General features: G+C 38.1%; 1 protein-coding gene across 1 annotated transcript; it reads right to left on the bottom strand.

Moving 5' to 3' along the window:
• Positions 1 to 15,275: 15,275 nt before the first annotated feature.
• Positions 15,276 to 20,884, bottom strand: LOC141613341 (uncharacterized). Its single transcript, XM_074432073.1, has 8 exons — positions 20,794 to 20,884; positions 18,865 to 19,001; positions 17,916 to 18,783; positions 17,101 to 17,629; positions 16,351 to 17,007; positions 16,052 to 16,143; positions 15,914 to 15,968; positions 15,276 to 15,789 (listed from the first exon to the last, which is right to left on the bottom strand). The coding sequence occupies exons 1-8, from the start codon at positions 20,882 to 20,884 to the stop codon at positions 15,276 to 15,278; spliced, it is 2,943 nt and encodes a 980-aa protein (XP_074288174.1).
• Positions 20,885 to 22,472: the final 1,588 nt, after the last annotated feature.

The raw sequence follows: 22,472 nt of genomic DNA, 5'->3' as shown, positions 1-22,472 counted from the left end.
ACTCGTAAATGGAGTACACGCCATTTCATACTTTTATAACGAGGACCACCATTTTATTTCATATAACTAAGCCATTTGAGCAAAATGAAAACAAGCGGGAATGAACAATTGCATTATGTAAAACATGAGATGAGACGTAAATAATCACAAGTGAGCCATTCATAAGCATATGCCGTAGTATACGAGTGACCCAACAACCACAAGGCATGCTCAAAACTTAACGTAGGATGTGAGAAGGAATAAAACAAAGGAGGAAAGACGGTCGCGGACTACACAAAAGACGAGCTGGGCACACACGGATTTAAAGTCGTGCTGCCCAGCCAACCTGCTCCACGTGCCCACTGCCCAAACATGGCAGGTTCTTGCACCAAAATAATGCAGCAAGCACAAGCAACACGCAGCGCAGTACAGAGCACAAAAAAAAACGCATCATCCCTTCTCTGCCCAACCGTTTTAGGACGGTTTTCTAGGCCAAACTAAGGCGGATTTCATCCGTACAAAAGACTCAATCCAAACATGTACATATTCTTGTGACATAAGCAAGAAAATTGGTTCAATTTAGTATAAAGAAACTCGTCAAAACAGCCCGCGAAAACTGCCCGACAAAACCCATTTTCACGGTTAAAGAAGCTCATTTGTGACCGTCTTAAGACGAAATTTTAAGCATGAAGAGAAAAGAATTTTTCACATACAACCAACCCATTACATACATGGATATTCACATGAGACGGAAATCAACTATTTAGTTCAAATCATCCGTGGAATCGACCCCAAAACAGTCCCCAAAAATCATCCCTCATCAACTCATTTATACTTGGTTTTTCTAACAATTCATGAGGCCGTCTTAAGACAAGTTTTTAAGCATGTTACAAGGCGGAATTCAACCAAACAAAAGACTATATTCATTCATATATATGCATACAAGACATGAGCAATCAAATTGACTCGAACCAACAACCATTTCAACCCACAAATCGCGTCCAAAAACACCCCAACACAGCCCCTGTTTTCACGGTTTTATGTCCAGCTTTGCGTCCGTCTTAAGAAGAAATTTTAAGCATGGAAATGATAGTATTCCTCCAAACAAATTGCCCAACATGATTCCCCACTCCACCAAGAATCCGAAGGTACCAACTTTTCTCAAAATAGATAAGTAAAACTCGAATAAAACCGTCTCAAAGGACACCACATAAACTCAATCAAGACACAAACTTTATGTTATAAAAGGGTAAAACACACTTAAGCACATATAGATTTCGACATAATGTCGAGTAATCCCATCACCGTTACCTTATTTGCCTCTAATCTTCAAGAGTGTCGTCAACAATGTAAGAGTTTCCGTCTGAATCTTCAAGCCCTTCACCTAGAATGAAGGAGGAAGGAAAGGGGATGAGAGAGGTACAAAAATCAGAGGAAGAGGTGAAGAAATGAGCGGAAAATCTGAGTTTTAAGCTCGCAAAAATGGTGCTGCTACAGTGCTACGTTTATAGAGCTGCTACTGCGTTGTTTCTATTTTGTTGTTCACCAGGTTAAAGGGAAAAGGAAGGGGAGTTAGAGGGGTGTTTTGGATTGGTCAACAACAACAACAAAAATGTGAGAGGGGATTGGTCCACGTGATATAAGTGAGGGGCAACACGATATTTTATTTAGGTACAAAAGTGAGCGATGTGTTGTCGATACGGGATAGGTCGGAAATAAATTAGTCTCACATGTGAAAATGTGACGGTCTTGCTAGACGGAAATTCGTCTTAAACCTATTATAATTTGAGACGGAAATTTACTATTATCAATATTATTATTATTATTATTATTATTATTATTATTATTATTATTATTATTATTATTATTATTATTATTATTATTATTATTATTATTATTATTATTATTATTATTATTATTATTATTATTATTATTATTATTATTATTATTATTATTCTATCCGACGAAAACGTATATTTTATATAAAATAAGCTGTAGAATTATAGATTTAATAAAAAATTTCGTTTAAAATGGAGTTAATTCAATAAATTAAGGTAAAAGCATTATTATAACTATTATACGAAAAGGGCGGGTGTTACAATCACCCCATCTTTTAAAAAGTTTCGTCCTCGAAACTTGAAGATATAAATGAAAGATTATAAAAGTAAAGCTAGACTTTTTGAAATCGGCAACTAAAACATTAAAAGGTTACTCATTGTAAGAATTAAAATTCCTCCAAAAGTTTCAAGTAGAGTTTTCCAACAGTACCAGATTCTCATCAAGGAACGGGAGTGTTCTCGTTGCGCATTCAAGAACATCACATTCCAAATCCAAGATAAGGCCAAAAACCAAAACATTTGCAGAAGTCCAAAGTCAAAATACTTCCAAAAATATTTATAAAGAGTTTTCAAAAGTATAAGTCTCCTTCATGAAAACGAAATTGCTCTTGTCGTGCACACAAGAACGCTAACTTTCCAAGTCAAAGACAAGTTTAAAACAAAAATCATTCGCCGACAAGCGTAGAACAAGTTATTAAACGTCTCTAATAACGAGTTCTAACATCCCATCAACGTTAAAACCAAAAGAAAAAGGTAATTCACTCAAATTTTCTTTTACAAAAGTCAAAATAAAAATAAAAGTTTCCCTCTTTTTTTTTTAAACTCAAAAAGGAGTCAAGTCTTTGAAAATGTAATTCAAACTTTGACAAAAAAAATCCTAAATAGATCAAAGTTAGTTAGAAATTGAGCAAAACTAAAAGTAACTCGGGTTTAGCAATTAAAAACCATGATAAAGAAGTTTATACTCAAAGAACAAATAGGGAACTAAATCAAATTTTTATTTTCAAACCTTGAAAATAGGTAAAGTTTTCTAAAAGTAACATAAATTTTTAACAACGAATCAAAAATGGTAGCTTGAAATGTTTAAAAATTGCATGAAATGAAAGGTAACTTAGACATCATAAATATAAAGTACGCTAAGAGAATCCAAACTTAACTAACAAAAGAGCTATGCCGAACTTTTAAGGGTAAAAATTCACGGTAATTAAGGTCAACAAAAGGCGAAAGGACATAGAGTTTTTATAGGTACTAGACTCGAACTCAATGGGAAAGGACAACGAAAAGAGTAACAGAGGCATGAACGAAAGAGCTTATCGTCAAGGAGGGTAAGCAAGAAATAAAGGGCAAGTTGAGAAGGTATAAGAGTGGCTTCCAAAGTATAACGAAAGAGAGTTTAGAAGAAGGATAAGCACCAAGAGGCGAAGAATAAGGCAAAGTTGATCAAGAATGGAGAAACACACCCGTAATGATATCGGGATGAGCGGCAGCTTCGGCTCGACTCATAACAGAAATGGTTCCTCTTGGCTTAGCTTTTGGAGCTTGAGTGGGATTAGAAGTAGTAGAAGCTTTCCTTTTGGGGCAATCATGGAAGCGATGTCCGGGCTTCTTACAACGGTAGCAAGTTAAGGGTCTACCATAACACCTACTTCCTTACAACCGAAGCACTTGCGGGACTTCTCAAAATTGGTGTCATAGCTTGGTTGGGAGACTTGTCCACTTGGCTCTTGTACTATTGGCTCTTGATCTCTTGGTAAGGATCTCTTCTTGTTAGCAATGTTCGAAGAAGACGGGGGCACAAAGGGTCTCTTGCCATGGACATTAGGATGATAAGAATTAGAGGAGGAACGAGGCTTAGCATCATCTTCAATAGCCTTCAAGGAATTCTCGGCCCAAAGAGCATCATCATAAACCGCCACAAAGGTTGTGGAGTCTCTTCTCACCATACTTTCCAGCTTGGGATTCAATTTGCTCCGGTAGAAGAAGACACTTTCATCTTCATCTTTCACGAATCTTGAAGCATAATGAGCGAGGACATTGAACTTGTTGGTGAAAGCTTGAACAGATAGTCCTCCTTGCTTGAATTCAATGAACTCCTTCAATTTTTGTTGCTTGAGTTTCTTAGGGTAGAAACGAGTTTACACAAGAGACTTGAAGCGGCTCCAATCAAAGGTGGGTCTTGAGTGACGGAAGGTCCGGTTATAGTCCACCACCTATCGGCCTCCCTCACAAGGAAATGAGAGGCAAGCTTCACTTTGTCTCGATCTTCGACATCATAAAGAGAGAAATTATTTTCCATGTCACGGAACCACTTAGAAAGCTCAATAGGATCCACTTTACCATCATAGGTCCTAGCCTTGTTTCTTGCTAGTTGACTTGCAATCCAAGCAAAACTTCCTTGACGATCTACCACTTGTGGAGCGGGATTGGCTTGAACATTGACATTTTGTTGATTTTGAAGAATTTGAGTAAGGGCTTGCAAGATAGTATTCTCCACATTATTTGGTCGCACCATCTTATAACTTCTTAAAGCACTAAGGAAAAACAAATAAGTTAGTACTTAACAAATAGCATACACAAGAAGACTACCAACTTAGGTCCTTAGTTCTACCCATCTCTCATTCATTATTTTAAGGTCAAGTTCAAATTTAAGTTTGGGGTACACGTGTGTGCGTCGGGAGCTACAAAGACTCAGATACCAACTGTGACACCCCGCGTTAAAGCGGAAGATACAACTTAATAAACTGCGGCGGAAAAACATGAAAATTTTGAATTTTTTTTTTAAGTTTTATCGAAGTTTAACACGAGGTATCCATAACATAGGTAAACAAGTACAAATGGGTAAATCTAGATGTTTACAATCCAAGTTTAGTAAACGAGGAAAAGATATCCCACGAATAACATATTTAGGACATAAGTCTACGCGTCATAAAAGGGTAAAAATAACATGATCCAAGGGTCGAGGTACTCGCTAGCTCACACATGTCTTCACCCCATATAAACGCCGACTAGTACCTGTCATTCATGTAAACATGAACGCCACAGTCAGTGGGGAGTAACTCAAGGATCCTCCCAGCCACATTAAATCGATACAAACATAACAAAGAACTCAGATAGGCAAGCATGTTAATTAAATTGTAAATAACTTGAAACATGAGAGAACACGAGATTATATATATAATGGATTAATAAGAGGAGACACAATAGGATAATAACTAGGCAATTTATGGACATACTCAATTAAATAAGAAGGTAAAGAAATGAAATGCAATTAATTACAGAAGTATGTCATATGCAACTATCCGACTATGCAAGACCTTTACTAGCTACCCTTAGACTCACTTTCCCCTGGTAGGTCCTAGTGTAACCTGGCCAGACTCGACATACTGTTGAACGGTTCACACCCAAGACTCGATCGACAGAACGGAAGTCAAGTACCTAACTCTCGGCAGAACAGCCAACGAGAGCGGCAGAAATAAAATAAGATATCCAACTCTCGGCAGAACGGCCAACGAGAGAGGTGTCGAGAAAGCATAGTAACCAACTCTCGGCAGAACGGCCAACGAGAGAGGTGTCGAAAGAGTATAATAACCAACCCTCGGCAGAACGGCCAACGAGAGAGATGTCGAAAGAGTATAATAACCAACCCTCGGCAGAACGGCCAATGAGAGAGGTGTAAATTAGTCAAGCAAGAAGGCATAGCATTATGACATTTTCACAAGAATACGACCCATCAATTAATCAAGTGGAATAAATCGCTCGTATTTGAAATACGATAGATAATTGAGAATAAATGAATTAAAGCTCATATAATATATAAATGAAGATATTTCATATAGTTATGACATGAATAAACAATAAGTTCCACATTTATGATTCATGTGAGAAATATGTAAATAAACGGCAAATAAGGAATTTAAGATACATAAAACATGTGAAGAAATTCAATTTAACTAAACCCGAATAAAAATATTTCACGAGTAAAAATTAACCTAATTTAATTAACATGTAGAATAAATCATACGTACTTGAGGCGTGGTAAATAAATGAAAAAGAGCAAGTAAAAACTCGTAAATGGAGTATTCCACGCCATTTCATACTTTTATAACGAGGACCACCATTTTATTTCATATAACTAAGCCATTTGAGCAAAATGAAAACAAGCGGGAATGAACAATTGCATTATGTAGAACATGAGATGAGACGTAAATAATCATAAGTGAGCCATTCATAAGCATATACCGTAGTATACGAGTGACCCAACAACCACAAGTCATGCTCAAAACTTAACGTAGGATATGAGAAGGCATAAAACAAAGGAGGAAAGACGGTCGCAGACTACACAAAAGACGAGATGGGCACACAAGGATTTAAAGCTGTGTTGCCCAGCCAACCTGCTCCACGTGCCCACTGCCCAAACATGGCAGGTTCTTGCACCAAAATAATGCAGCAAGCATAAGCAGCACGCAGAGCAGTACAGAGCACAAAAAAAAAAACGCATCATCCCTTCTCTGCCCAACCGTTTTAGGACGGTTTCCTAGGCCAAACTAAGGCGGATTTCACCCGTACAAAAGACTCAATCCAAACATGTACATATACTTGTGACATAAGCAAGAAAATTGGTTCAATTTAGTATCAAGAAACTCGTCGAAACAGCCCGCGAAAACTGCCCGACAAAACCCATTTTCACGGTTAAAGAAGCTCATTTGTGACCATCTTAAGACGAAATTTTAAGCATGAAGAGAAAAGAATTTTTCACATACAACCAACCCATTACATACATGGATATTCACATGAGACGGAAATCAACTATTTGGTTCAAATCATCCGTGGAATCGACCCCAAAACAGTCCCCAAAAATCATCCCTCATCAACTCATTTATACTTGGTTTTTCTAACAATTCATGAGGCCGTCTTAAGACACGTTTTTAAGCATGTTACAAGGCGGAATTCAACCAAACAAAATACTATATTCATTCATGTATATGCATACAAGACATGAGCAATCAAATTGACTCGAACTAACAACCATTTCAACCCACAAATCGCGTCCAAAAACGCCCCAACACAGCCCCTGTTTTCACGGTTTTATGTCCAGCTTTGCGTCCGTCTTTAGAAGAAATTTTAAGCATGGAAATGATAGTATTCCTCCAAACAAATTGCCCAACATGATTCCCCACTCCAACAAGAATCCAAAGGTACCAACTTTTCTCAAAATGGATAAGTAAAATCCGAATAAAACCGTCTCAAAGGACACCACATGAACTCAATCAAGACATAAAATTTATGTTATAAAAGGGTAAAACACACTTAAGCACATATAGATTTAGACATAATGTCAAGTAATCCCATTGATACGTGCATTTTATATAGTCCTTTTTGGCCTTTTTATGCACGTATTTCTATGTTATTATCGTAGTTTTATGCTACGAAATGCCCCGAATATGCTACTTTGGTTTGTTTTGTTCTATTTGCAGGAATGGACCAGAAAATAGTGAAATCGAGCCTTTTATCGTCCGTTTAGCATGCATTTGGAGGAAGAGTGAATTTGGAGTGGGAATGTAGATGTCTTCAGATGCGCAAAGAAGTAAGATAGCTAGGCGAGCAAAGGAAGAACTTCAAATTGCTAGTGCCTATTTTGAAGAGCCATATCTCAAGTTCTACAACTTATTTTCATGTGATAACAATTGGAGATGAAATCTTGTCCTCTTAGCTTTCCAACACCACCGGAAGCGCCCTGTTTTCTCAAGTAACGAAGAAATGGCAGCCGTTTGAAGTTCAGTGCGCGAAGCAGGAATTGTGCGCTGAAAAGTACTCGATCGAGTAAAATTATGCTCGATCGACTCCTTTTTCTACTCGATCGAGTAGTTGCATTTTAGGGTTTACTCGATCGAGTATTTATTTCACTAGATCAAGTGGTTTGAGCTTAATTTTGCTCGATCGAGTGGTTTAAAATCACTCGATCGAGTGGTTTGCTATTGGGCTCGGACTTATATCATCTCATACACTATTTTACAATACTTTTTCCTTGTTACTACTACTACTTTGTTCTTCTCATTTTTCCGGATCTTATTCTGTAACTCTTTCTTTCCCTTTTACTCTCTTTATTTAATGTTTATTGTTCTTCTTTCCCTTGCTCTTGCTCTACTTTTACTCATGTCTAGCTAATTCTCCCTTCTAGGATTAGGGGAGTTAATGAATGAACGTTAATTGCTAATTAGTTTGCAGATTGTCTTTGCTGTTTTTATCTATGTTGTTAATCGTTACAATTAATTGTTTTTGTCTAATTGAGTCGACGCAATTAGCCATTTTATCGTAGTAAACCTTGACCTGGACCGGAAGGTTGGAAGGGGTGAGACTCGTAGCGAACATTAGGGCACCGTAATGAGGGCGGAAGCTAAGCTATTTGTACTTTAGGGCGAATTGAGACCGGAAGGAGATATTTGTTGCCCCTTAGACCGACACATGCGACCAATCTGTGACCTTAACTGCGATTGACTGACTTCATTGATGACCCGACATCCTAGTTCCCTCTTTTTCCTGTTAATTTCTCTTATCCCTTTTCTCTTGCCTTTATCTTCTTTTGTTTAGTTCAAACAATTAAAAAACCCTCCACTGTGACCTTAGACAGACCGAGTAGACAAGTAGATAGTGACCGCCTCCCTTTGGAGATCGACCCTACTTACCACTGACTTCTGTTAGTAGTATTTAGGTATTTATTTTTGGTACCTGAACGACGGTATCAAATTTTGGCGCCGTTGCCGGGGAGGCAACTACTTTATTTATTTGTTTAATTCTGTCTGTTTTTAGCCTCAAGGGATTTTTCCCTTGAGGTCGTTCTAATCTTTTGATTTAGTGCTGTTTTGATAGGCCCTACAGGTCCTACCTAGACAGTTCTAGGTAAAAGATCGTCAAAGGGAAGACTTGAGTACCTTTGACCCATCACCTATGTTCCATTATATGGCATAGCAGGTGATTTACTGCGGGAGATGTGGTGTTGCTGGGCACAATGCAGTTATTTGCCCAGCTGAGAACGACGAGGTCTACGCATTCAAGCAGCATAGACGAGCTAGTCAACCTCCTGTAGTTGTGCCGCCACATCCACCCTATCAGCGAGGCTATAAAAAGCCCCCATTTATCTGGCCACCGCGACAAAAAGCTCCTCCTCCTGATAAGCGGAAAGAAGAGTTTGCCGAGTTGAAGTCTTAGGTGAAGGAACTTGCATTCAAAGTGCAAGAACATGATAGACGATTTTTTGCGCAAATTGATGAGCTCGAGTCCGACATAGCTCAGCTAGCTGCTGAGTCAGAAATAAGGCAACTAGAGGAAGCCTGCGTTACCTACGCAGAGAGCGGTTTTTCCCATGAAGAAACCGTGTTTCCTAATGCTGATGATGACTTTTATGACTCGGATTACGAAGTTCTATCAGATAATGATGCCCTACAAGAGGATTTTAGCACTGTAAAGCAAGAATCACTCGATCGAGTGACATATATTAGTCGATCGAGTGAAATACCTGAAGAATCGTTCGATCGAACACTTTATTCCACTCGATCGAACTGTTGCTTAGAGGAACTACTCGATCGAGTTGTTTCATGCACTCGATCGAGTGAAAATCAAGAGGAGAGTCTTCGATCGAGTAACATTTCTACTCGATCGACTGAATTGACCAGTGTGAGCAATACAACGTCATGTGGGTTTGTTCTAGATGACGATTTTGCTGAAGATAATGGTTACGGTGAATCTCCCTTTTTCAAGGCCGAGCTGGATGCGCTGTAACACCCCGGCCCAAACCGGGTCGGGAGCGGTTACTTATGATAGCTCACCAGGCTGTGTACATGGCTCACAGATCAACATGAGTCCTTTATAGTGCATTTTGTCCTCACTTATGCGCATCCCCAAAAACCTTCCCAGGAGGTCACCCATCCTAAGACTACTCCCAGCCAAGCACGCTTAACTTTGGAGTTCTTTCGTATGGATGACCATAAAAGAAAGTGCACTTTGTTGATATGAGTAGTACTTCTAATCCCTTTAAGCACTAGTCATTTAAGCCTATCACTGGACCTCTTCAATTACCGTGGGGTGTTACATGCGCTCGAGGCTGCGATTTACGGGACGGTTTACACAGAGGAGGATGACGAGGCAGCTGAGTCGGTAATTGCTGCTAGCACAGAAGAGGTAATATCTTCCTTTGTCGATAATTCCATCGCTAAGAGCGACCAAACCGAGGTCGTTAATGATAATTATATTATTGTTTGTTTAAATAGTACATTGCCTCATTTGACTCATGCTTCATATTTTAATGCCATACCCCCTCCTAGCTGGACAAGTAATTTAATAGTTTTTCACCGTACTTATCGTCATAAACTTATTATTCTGAAACGGAGCCTTAAAGTATTTCTAATTGCTCCTGAGCTCCTTTATTTTGTGGACAAATTTAGGAGTTGTCATAGGAAATTTGTTAGGCTTAAACAGTTGTACATTTTTATTTCCTATATCTTTATTCCACTGTGGTGCTACTTACATTTTTGTGTAGCACATGCGCAGCTGTTTGATCGGTTGCTGCGCGCTTTGAGCTGTTTTGAGCAGGCTAAATTAGAGAGGCTCGAAGAAAAGAAGGTCGAGATGGGACCTGACTGAAACTAGCGCTACCCGAGAGGCAACCCGGAGATTTTATTTTTAGTTGTTTTTCAAACATTGCTTTTCATTTCAGTTTTGCGTTGTAATAATTGGTTTTCATACCATAGACTATATCGTTTATGCTTGTTTTGATAGTTTTGCGTGCCCTTTATTGCGTCTTTGCAGGATTCTACTGAGGATGACTCGATCGAGTACTTTTTGTACTCGATCGAGAACTTTTTCTGCTGAAATCACTCGATCGAGCATTTATTCTACTCGATCGATTACCTGCCAAGGAGAAACCACTCGATCGACCATTATTCTTCCTCGATCGAGCTGTTTAAGATGCCCTTTGCTTGGAATAGTTTCCTGTGACGATGTTTTGCAGCTATTAGTGACCTCCCACGTTGCTGGCTGGTTTGGGGAGGTCCCTTATTCGCGTATCTTGTGAGTTTTCCGCATCTACACTCTTTCTCTTTTAGTTTGCATTTTTCCCTTTCCCCTATTTGTGCTGCTGTTGTTAGCTGTTGTGTACAATGAGGGCATTGTACAGTTCGGTTTGGGGAGGGTATATGCATCCATATCTGTGTCTGCATTTATGTTCTTACTGCATTTATGTTGTCACGTTTAATTTCTGTATGCATTGTTGTTTATTTTTATACAATTCAAAAATCTCATAAAAATTAAAAATTCTCGAAAAATTAAAAAATTTCACGTTTATTTTAGCATATAGGTTGAGTCGGAACGGTAGATTTCAATGATGAAATTGCACTGCATTTGTCTTTTTGCTTAAGCCTTGCATTGAACTATATATTCTTTTAGCTTTGTCTTTTGCATATCTACGAGTTTATGTTGAAATTTAGCTGAACGAATAGACTTGACCTGAAATTTTGGCAAGCTACTTATAATTTCTATGATTTAGAGCCGTATAAACTGGTGTCATTTGTGACCAGTTTCATGTAGGATTGTGAGTAGTTACTCCTTGCATAGCATGTTCATCAATTTGCACATATATGAAATTCAATTGCTTTTTGCCTACATACATTCGGGTTAGTGGTTGGTGTCACATGCAGGGAGGTGCTTACAATTTCCCTTTCTTTCATTTTTACCCATTTAACTCCACATTAGCCAAATTTGCCTATTGACCCTTAGCTACATTCCAAATTTAGCCTGCTCGTCAAGCTAGTTTAGTGTATGTTTTTGCGGTATATATTTTATTGTGCCGATTTTGGCTTGTATCCACTGATTTGGAGTTGGTAATTTATGAAGAGAAAAAAAAGAAGAAAAAAAAAACGTGAAAAAGAAAAAGAAGAAAAAGAAAAGAATTGAAAAAAAAAAGAAAGAAACCGAAAAAATAGAAAAAGAAAAAGAGAAAAAAAGATGTTGTTTGATGAGACGGTTTCACTCCTATACTTTATTTACATTTATTGAGGAGTATTTTCAGTTCGGTTTGGTGAGTTTTGTGCCAAATGAAGGGCATTGTGCTTAATTCTATAATTGAGTTGGAAATAGATGTTATATGGTTTTATTTAGGTACTAGCTTGGCCGCCTATACCTCCACATTCCCATAAATGTTTTGCCTTTTCTTACCCATTGCCTCACTTTACCATAATTTTTGTAAGCCCTCGGCCGTGACGGACCTTGTTTGGTTGGAATATATGTAAGGTAGTTAGAATTGTCTATCATATTAGTTGCATGCATGTTTATGTGGGTCGTAGTTTAGGTGAGCGACTATATTTCTTTCTCTCTTACATATATATATATGCTTACCCTTTGCTTCATGAGAGAAGAGTGACCCGTGAGAGTCCATTATTAAAGGTCTAGCAAGGTCGACGGTTTAGCTATTTTATAAACATCCTATAACTCGTTTCCATTTGACTGTTTTGCTGTAAGTGTTAGTCTGCTTGCATTAAATTGGTTTAAGTGGGCATTTATAGCTAGCTCTGAGTTATCTTTTCCGTTCCATTAGTTTGCATTTAGTTTACTCGAGGACGAGTAAAGGTTTGGTTTGGGGAGATTTGATACGTGCATTTTATATAGTCCTTTTTGGCCTTTTTATGCACGTATTTCTATGTTATTATCATAGTTTTATGCTACGAAATGCCCCGAATATGCTACTTTGGTTTGTTTTGTTCTATTTGCAGGAATAGACCAGAAAATAGTGAAATCGAGCCTTTTACCGTCCGTTTAGCTTGCATTTGGAGGAAGAGTGAATTTGGAGTGGGAATGTAGCTGTCTTGAGATGCGCAAAGAAGTAAGATAGCTAGGCGAGCAAAGGAAGAACTTCAAATTGCTAGTGCCTACTTTGAAGAGACATATCTCGAGTTCTACAACTTATTTTCAGGTGATTCTAATTGGAGATGAAATCTTGTCCTCTTAGCTTTCCAACGCCACCGGAATCGCCTTGTTTGCCCAAGTAACAAAGAAATGGCAGCCGTTTGAAGTTCCGTGCGCGAAGCAAGAATTGTGCGCTGAAAAGTACTCGATCGAGTACAATTATGCTCGATCGACTCCTTTTTCTACTCGATCGAGTAGTTGCATTTTAGGGTTTACTCGATCGAGTATTTATTTCACTCGATCGAGTGGTTTGAGCTTAATTTTGCTCGATCGAGTGGTTTAAAATCACTCGATCGAGTGGTTTGCTATTGGGCTCGGGCTTTTTAGTCTTATTTCGCTATTAGGTAAAATAAAAATCCTATTTCTTATAAATAGGAAGTATCAGACGTGACTTGTATCATCTCATATACTACTTTACAATACTTTTTCCCTGTTACTGCTACTACTTTGTTCTTCTCATTTTTCCGGATCTTATTCTGTAACTCTTTCTTTCCCTTTTACTCTCTTTATTTAATGTTTATTGTTCTTATTTTCCTTGCTCTTGCTCTAATTTTACTCATGTCTAGCTAATTCTCCCTGCTAGGATTAGGAGAGTCAATGAATGAACGTTAATTGCTAATTAGTTTGCAGATTGTCGTCGCTGTTTTTATCTATGTTGTTAATCGCTACAATTAATTATTTCTGTCTAATTGAGTCGACGCAATTAGCCATTTTATCGTAGTAAACCTTGACCTGGACCGGAAGGTTGGAAAGGGTGAGACTCGTAGCGAACATTAGGGCACCGTAGTGAGGGCGGACGCTAAGCTATTTGTGCTTTAAGGCGAATTGAGACCGGAAGGAGATATTCGTTGCCCCTTAGACCGAGACATGCGACCAATCTGTGACCTTAACTGCGATTGACTGACTTCATTGATGACCCGACATCCTAGTTCCTTCTTTTTCCTGTTAATTTCTCTTATCCCTTTTCTCTTGCCTTTATCTTATTTAGTTTAGTTCAAACAATTAAAAAAAACCTCACTGTGACCTTAGACAGACCGAGTAGACAAGTAGATTGTGACCGCCTCCCTGTGGAGATCGGCCCTACTTACCATTGACTTCTGTTAGTAGTATCTAGGTATTTATTGTTGGTACCTGAACGACGGTATCACCCATCACCGTTACCTTATTTGCCTCTAATCTTCAAGAGTGTCGTCAACAATGTAAGAGTTTCCGTCTGAATCTTCAAGCCCTTCACCTAGAATGAAGGAGGGAGGAAAGGGGATGAGAGAGGTACAAAAATCAGAGGAAGAGGTGAAGAAATGAGCGGGAAATCTGAGTTTTCAGCTCGCAAAAATGGTGCTGCTACAGTACTACGTTTATAGAGCTGCTACTGCGTTGTTTCTATTTTGTTGTTCACCAGGTTAAAGGGAAAAAGGAAGGGGAGTCAGAGGGGTGTTTTGGATTGGTCAACAACAACAACAACAAAATGTGAGAGGGGATTGGTCCGCGGGATATAAGTGAGGGACAAAACGATATTTTATTTAGGTACAAAAGTGAGCGATGTGTTGTCGATACGGGATAGGTCGGAAATAAATTAGTCTCACATGTGAAAATGTGACGGTCTTGCTAGACGGAAATTCGTCTTAAACCTATTATAATTTGAGACGGAAATTTACTATTATTAATATTATGATTATTATTATTTTTTTGGTGAAAGGTAAGTATATTAAATAAAAAGGTATCAATGTACAGAGTTCATATGATCATATTACAAAATATTCTTGCTTTCTAACCATTCCATGTCAAAAATACTCAGCTGGTTTTTATCCCTCTCCCTTATTCTAGCTTTCATGTCATTCATGATCCCTTTTGCAAGCCATTCAGGATGAATTAGAACCATTTCCTGTCTGCATTTGTTGCGCTGATGCCATATCATATACACTGCACATACCACCACTGCACATTGGACCTCCTTTTGTAGTTTTGACCCTTGTCTGTGCACACACCACTCTAGGACATTAGTTTCAGGAACGTCCATCCCAATGTAGCCATATAACCTGTCTATTGTATGGACAATCAAAAAATAGGTGCTCTTGATTCTCACTCCCCATTCCACAAAGCCGACAGTTATCTTCATCTATGACCCCATAATGCAGCAGCTTACTTTTAGTTTGCATTGCCTCATGTGCCCATAACCACCCCTGGAAGTTGTGTTTAGGTAGACACCAACCAGTCCAGACCACACTCTTCCAATCCACTCTTGGAGCCTGACCCTTCAACCAGTCATAACACCTAGCAGAGGAAAAACCCTCCTGTTGATGCCATATCCCATCAATGTAGCCAGCAACTATTTCTTGTTTCACTCTGCATATTCTCCTCTAGACCCAGCTAGAGTTGAGGCTAGGTGTATAGTCCATCCATTGCTGCCCTCTAAGATAGTTGCACTCCACCCAATGGACCCAGATTGTATCCTTTCTCTCAAACACCCAGTTAACCAATTTACCAACTAAGGCTTTGTTCCAGGTTTCAAGATCCCTTATCCCTTATCCCCAGTCCTCCTTCTTCTTTTGACCTGCAGATTTTATCCCATGCTACTAAGGGAGCTCTCTTGTAATCAGTGCCACCTTCCCAGAGGAAATTCCTACATAATGCCTCAGTTTTGCAGATAACTCCTTTGGGAAGTACAAAGAGAGAAGCCCAGTAGCCACATAAGGTTTTAAGCACTGATTGAACTAACACCAATCTGTCTGCATAGGAGAACTTTCGTGCTCCATATCCATGTATCCTGGCACAAATTTTCTCTACTAAACAGTCACAGTCCTTCTTCTGAAGCCGAGTAGTTTGAATGGGCATACCTAGATATCTGAATGGCAAACTCCCTTCTGTAAAGCCAGAGACCTGCAGTATCTCTTGCTTTAACTGATCACTAACTCCACTGAAATAAGCACTGGACTTAGCAGGGCTAACCCTAAGTCCAGTAGCTTTTGAGAAAGTAGAGAAAGATCTCAGTAGTAACATCATAGAGCCAGCATCTCCCTTACTGAACATCAACACATCATCAGCAAACATCAGGTTAGTTATTCTTAACTGTTTTCATATAGGGTGAAATCCAAACTCATAATTATTTGCTGCATATATGAGGGTCCGTGTCAAGTAGTCCATACAAAGAGTAAATATCAGAGGTGACAGTGGATCCCCTTGTCTCAATCCCCTCTTCCCCTGAAAGAAGCCAAACATCTCACCATTGAGGGATAAAGATAAAGAGGCAGTAGTTATACACTGCATTACTTTTCTTCTAAAACCTTCAGGGAACTTCAGCATAAGCATAAGCTTGTCCACAAAGTCCCACTCCACTGTGTCATAAGCTTTCTGTAAGTCAATCTTAAACATACATCTGGGAGATGGAGAGGGTTTTTCATAGAGTCTTATTAAGTCATGGCAGATCAAAATATTTTCCTGGATGCTCCTATGTTGGATAAAAGCCCCCTGGTTCTTATCAACAAGCTGGGGTAGTACCTCTGGCAGTCTAGAGCACAGCAGCTTTGATATAACCTTGTAGATTACATTACAGCATGCTATGGGACGGAATTGCTACACTGACTGAGGTCTGTCACACTTAGGAATCAAAGTAAGACTGGTAGCATTCAACTGTTTTAAGAGCTTTCCATGAGTAAAGAAATCTTGTACATCTTGAACAACTTCCTTTCCTATTTCTCCCCACGCATCTTTAAAGAATTTACTGGTGTATCCATCAGGCCCTGAGGATTTTATATCAGGTATGCCAAACACTGCCTCTGTCACCTCTTCCCCAGAGACAGGTCTTAGCAATACAGCATACTGGTCCTCAGTGCATTTAGGGCCCTGATCAACAATCTTTTTATGAATCTTCTTGGTCCTTTGGCTTGATCCAAGTAGGTGTTGATAATAGTCAAGGAAAGCAGTTTTGACCTGGTCAGGAGTGTCACATAGCTTCCCATTCATATCTTCAATCATGATCACATTATTTTGATTTCTTCTCTTCTTAATAGAATTGTGAAAATAAGCACTATTTGCATCTCCCTCCTTAGTCCATAAACTCTTTGCTTTCTGAAGTAGAAAGTTGTCCCTGGCTGTGCTAAGAACTTTAAGTTCCTGTGTAGCCTCACACTCCTGCTGTATCAAGTCTAAATTTGTAGGATCTTGCCCCAGCTGTCTCTGTAAACTCTCCACTTTCTTCTGACAAATACCAGTGGTTTGTTCTATATCACTGAAGCCATCTCTATTCAGTTGAAGCAGTTTAGGCTTTAGGTATTTTAACTTGTTAACCAAGCTATACAGAGGAGTACCCTATATCTGTTGAAGCCAGACCTGCCTCACTATCTCTAAGAAATCCTTTGAACCACCCCACATATTAAAATATTTGAAGTTGCTCTTTCTCTTAACTCTCTGAGTGCTCCCAATCAAACAAGGGGAATGATCAAACAGTCCTTCAGGCAAGAAGTGTGCATACAAATCAGGGAAATGATCACTCCATTCTTTGTTAATAAGAAATCTATCAAGTCTACTATAGATCCTCTCCTCTGGACTTTGCTTATTGTTCCAAGTATATAGAGACCCTGTGGCAGCAATGTCCACTACCTCACAGTCCTCCATACATTCCCTAAAAGGATCCATTTCAGCTACAGTTGCATTCCCTCCTATCCTCTCAGTTGCAGACATGACACAATTAAAATTTCCTGCTAAGGCCCATGGTCCTTGAATCTGACCTGCTATTCTCCTTAACTGATCCCAAAGTGAAGCCCTTTTATGAATCCCATTAAAGGCATATACCATAGTCAGGTAAAAAACTTTCTTATCCAGCAAAGAATCAATCTTCATATGAACATATTGAGCATTGTATTCTATGAATTGAACTCTGAACATTCTAGGTTTCCAAATGATCCATATTCTACCCCCATTGTGATAGCCATTGTTAGTAGATATGCACCATTCAGAATAAAAATTTGTGGCTACTTTATTATAAACTCTACTCTTTATTTTTGTTTCCAAGAGGCCAAATAAGCCAACTCCCTTATTTTGTAAGAAAAAATGAATTTGTTTCTGCTTACCTACTCTGTTCATTCCTCTAACATTCCATAACCCTGTACTATCCATTCAGACTTATTTGAGGAGTCACTTGTTCATTACCTTGAGCCCCAACATCCTTAGAAGGTGAGAGAATATCCTTATAGGAATGTGCTCCAAATTCAGTGTTGTTATATCCTTCTGCCTCTGGTTTTCTACGCAGGATAGTTAATCTTTTAACTGATGATCTGGGTGTATTCACTGCTGCAGTCCTACCTGATGCCTGATTTGTCCCAATACCTGGAGAAAGGAGGGGGGGGGGGACCTCATTCACCACAGTGACAGGTTGCTTTGGTCTCCAGACCTGCTTAACCACCACTGTCTTCTCTTTCCTTTGCTCCCCCCTTCTGCATTGTTCCATCTCATGCCCCATGCCCTGACATTTGAGACATTTCACAAGTCTCCATTCATACTCCACTTCTATTTGAACCACCCTCCCATACTCATCCCTGAAGGATAATTTATCAGGGAGTTTCTGGTCCACCATCATTTCCACCATAACTCTGGCAAATCCCAACCTCGTCTTTTCCTCCGTTGCCTGATCACTTTTAACATATTTTCCAACTAAACTTGAAATCTTTGACAGGCTTTTTCCCCAGAATTTCAATGGTAGATTGTGCAATCTAATCCATGCTGGCACTGACTTCACATCCTCCTTTGTCATTTCCAAGTCTTTATTCCATGCTTTAACAATCATCGGCTTATTATCAAAAAGGAAGTGTCCTGCCTGGAGAACTTTATCTCTCATCTCCAAAGTTTTGAATCTGACAAGGAATACACCAGTTGGAATGTATGATATTTTATCAATATTGAATTTTGTCCAACTACGCCTAATGAATCCTTCAATCACCTCCCATGGAGGATTGGCCCCTAGGATATAGCATAAAACCGCCTGGCTCCAGTAAACAACCTCCTCTTCCACGTCCTCAGACTGAATTTGGAGTAACTCTTCATCCTCTGTTTTAGCATCATCCTCCTCAGAATCCAATTTCTCCTATGTTTCCTTCACTACAGTTTCTTCTTCCTCATTGACAATGTCATCAACATCATCATCTGTATCACCCTCACTTTCCGTTTCAACAACTAATTTAGGAATTCCTACCAGTTCATTAACGTTTTTCTTCTTTCCTCCTTCCTCTCCATCAGGTCCTTCTCTCCAAGTATTAGGGCAGTTTCATTACTACTTTCCATTACGATCTCTGTCTCCTCAACTGAATCCTTGCTAGATGATTCTTTTTGTGTTAGAGGTATGCTTCGTCCACGCAAAGTCATCTCACGTTAACGTTGGAAATTTGACTTCCTAGCCATAGGCGCGGAAATCAAGGTCAAATTCGTGTTCTCTCTCTACGTTATTATTATTATTATTATTATTATTATTATTATTATTATTATTATTATTATTATTATTATTATTATTATTATTATTATTATTATTATTATTATTATTATTATTATTATTATTATTATTATTATTATTATTATTGTTATTATTATTATTATTATTATTATTATTATTATTTTATCCGACGAAAACGTATATTTTATATAAAATAAGCTGTAGAATTATAGATTCAATAAAAAATTCCGTTTAAAATGGAGTTAATTCAATAAAGTAAGGTAAAAGCATTATTATAACTATTATACGAAAAGGGCGGTTGTTACATTGGTGGTGGCTAGTGTTGGGTTTTGTTGGATGAAATTTGGAGAGAAAAGTTTGGGAAGGTTGGGGTTTTGTTTTCAAAGATGAATAATAGCTGTAATAATTACAGGACTAATAATGGTGAAAGTAGTTGGTTAATCACGCTAGTTTACGTAGGAAATTGAAATGTGCTCTGATCTAAATATGGTAAAGTGATTGACATTTTTGCCCCTGTGTTTGTTACTGACTAATTAAGCTAGATGAGTTTTCGGACAATTTTGTCCAATTCATATGAGGCCTTCATTTTGAGTTTTCTGAAATCTTATAGTGCCACGTCAGCAGTTTATGTGTTTTCTTTTAGTAATATATAGATTCCATCTTATTTATCTTAACCCATTTTTACCCTCCCAAGCACTTTTCAACATTTTTACTCATTTCCCACATTTTCTACCCCACCAAAACCCCTCTCTTAATTTTTCCATCACTACTCCATTTACTAACAAATTATAAATAAATTAATTTTGTAAATATCTTAATAAAATAATTACTATTTAATTTTATTTCGTATATGAGGGGAAAAAATTAAAATAACAATGTTAAAATTTTAAAAATTGAAAGATGATTTCATTGACGATAAATAAATTTAATTGAAAACATGATTCAACATGTAAAATACTACATACATAAAATACCCAGGAAAAAAAATTGTCCAAAATATGTCAAGATTGAGCTTATTTTATAGACATTTACAAAATATAATCGTTTTTTATATTTATTATTTTTTATTTGGTTCAATATAAATTTTATAAAGAATGTTATTAAACTACTATTTTTTTTTTTGCAGAGAAAGGGAAGAAAGAGTGTAGGAAGAGTACAACTTTTTCACCTACTTGTCCTTTCTATATTTCTCAGCCAATGAGAATCAACCAAGTGCTAGGTTAATAAGTGGGTCAATCCCATAAGAAGAAGTCCCATTCTTCATCTTCTTCCTTATTCTTCTACCCAAAAACCATTTTTTACTCCCCTTTTACTGCCGCCACCGCCATACACTTCCTCCCCTGGCCTATACTCCCACCACCACCATCATTCATATAAAACTCTCCATTAATTTCCTAAATATCAATTAATAATAATAGCACCATTTGTATCAAACAAAGTACCAATGCTTTAACTCAAATAAACTCTAATCCACAGTCTCTTTTAATACCCAAAACATAATTTACCAAACCCAGAAACATTTTCCCAAACCCAATAAATACCCTTAAAATATGTCTTCATTATTGATTATCATTATCTTTGTACCATCTTCACAACAACAACTTCTAGATTCATCTTTATCTTCTTCAAATACTACAACCACTACATGAACATCACTAATTTGTTGATCTACCATTTTTGCAATAGTAATTAAATTGCTCAAAAAATACGGATTTGAGAAAAATACCAAGGAAAAATACCGACTGCTACATGTGCATCACTAATTTCATGTCGAATTCAAATATGTCGTCTTTCATTTGTTAATTCTTGTTTTTGATTGATTTAGCTGGAATTGTTGTTGCTGTTGTTGTTGAGTTGTGGCAGAGATACGTTGAGGAGCGAGGAACATGAGATGATGGGATTTGTGATGGACGGTGGTGTGGGAGTTATTGTTTTTGGTGTTTGTTGATTAATTGAATGAAGGAGATATAAAAATGAAGAGGTGAAGTTAGACGGTGAGTGTGTTGTTTTGATGATTTGTTTTTTTTAAAGGGTGACCTGATTAATAGGTAGTCGGTCACTGAGTGCATTATAAGAAGAAGAGGTTAATAGTATGACTTATTATGAGTTAAACAATGGTTTGGATTAATATAAGAAGGGGAGGTATATGTTGGATTATTCTTGTGAAATAACCCAATAAAAAACGTTATTGTGTTGTTTTGCCGTCATGCATTTTTTTTCTACTTCTCTTTGTTCATCAAATTAGATTATAGAATCTGAAGTAGTAATCAGGTATTGACTATTCATATGTGATAATCACATTTGTCGTTCGAGTTTTTACTATAAAAACTCTTTTATTACTTTGTTACATCCAAATGGGTTGTAGAGACAATGATTGAACCCCATTAAAGTGAACAAGATTAACATAGTATTCGCCCATAGTCACTTATATGAGGTGACGTCTCGAAGTGACTAGAGTGTGATGCGATTGATGGCAAGTTCAAGTGTCATAGAGTCATAAGATATGACTAGTCGATCACATAGGCAGACGGTTTGGAACACTCTGTCAGGCTAATGACCGCTTATAGAGTTCTGGCAAATTTATATAGCCTGGTCGTGGCGAGAACTACTATAGTATTCTAATGAGTTAATTCTTTTGACTAAAGACTATTCTCCTAAGGTGGCACAGTTTCAGAGTAACTTTGATTTATGTTCCTACGACCTTCGTAAATGGGGTCAAATGGGCTTATTTTGGGTTATGATGAGCTGTGGCTAGTCAAAGGGAATAGTGCGATAGGAACTGTCCACCCCTTTGTCAGGGTTAAAACAATATCTCAGGGCCACTCGAGGAGTAATGAACTGTAAATGCGTGGCCACGCTCGGAAGGTATCTATGGTAGATAATTCCGGTCAATCGATTATTCTCCAGATCTAGGAAACCACTCTCGATATGATCACTTGCAAGTACGACCCGAAAGACACCTTGCATTGAGTGGGAGATAGTAATAGGACAAGAGAATTGGTGACGCACACTTGTCGAGGACAAGTGGGAGATTGTTGGAGTAAGTGTCCCCGACAATAATGCGATCATAATTGTCTGCCTGTAGCCTCAAGGAATTTATTCCTTGAGGCAGTTCTTATCTTTTCCTTTACTGTTGTTATGATAGGCCCTACATGTTGGAATATGTGTCCTCGACAATAATGCGATCACATGTTTAAATCTCATATTAAGAATACATGAAGGATAGTAATATTTTATTGTCAACTGGTCCACACATATCGGTA

Source organism: Silene latifolia, chromosome 11 (genome assembly GCF_048544455.1).
Source record: "Silene latifolia isolate original U9 population chromosome 11, ASM4854445v1, whole genome shotgun sequence".
Taxonomy (NCBI): domain Eukaryota; kingdom Viridiplantae; phylum Streptophyta; class Magnoliopsida; order Caryophyllales; family Caryophyllaceae; genus Silene; species Silene latifolia.
This window is presented reverse-complemented; position numbering and strand designations above follow the sequence as displayed.

Excerpts from the sequence above, each read along its gene's own strand:
- LOC141613341 (XM_074432073.1), bottom strand. The coding sequence starts at position 20,884 with ATGGTAGATCAACAAATTAGTGATGTTCATGTAGTGGTTGTAGTATTT. Across the intron at positions 18,784-18,864 it reads TCAATGAGGAAGAAGAAACT|TCTGAGGACGTGGAAGAGGA; the intron begins GTAGTGAAGGAA and ends CTCCAAATTCAG. Across the intron at positions 17,630-17,915 it reads TAAGGATGTTGGGGCTCAAG|AATACAATGCTCAATATGTT; the intron begins GTAATGAACAAG and ends TTCAATTCATAG.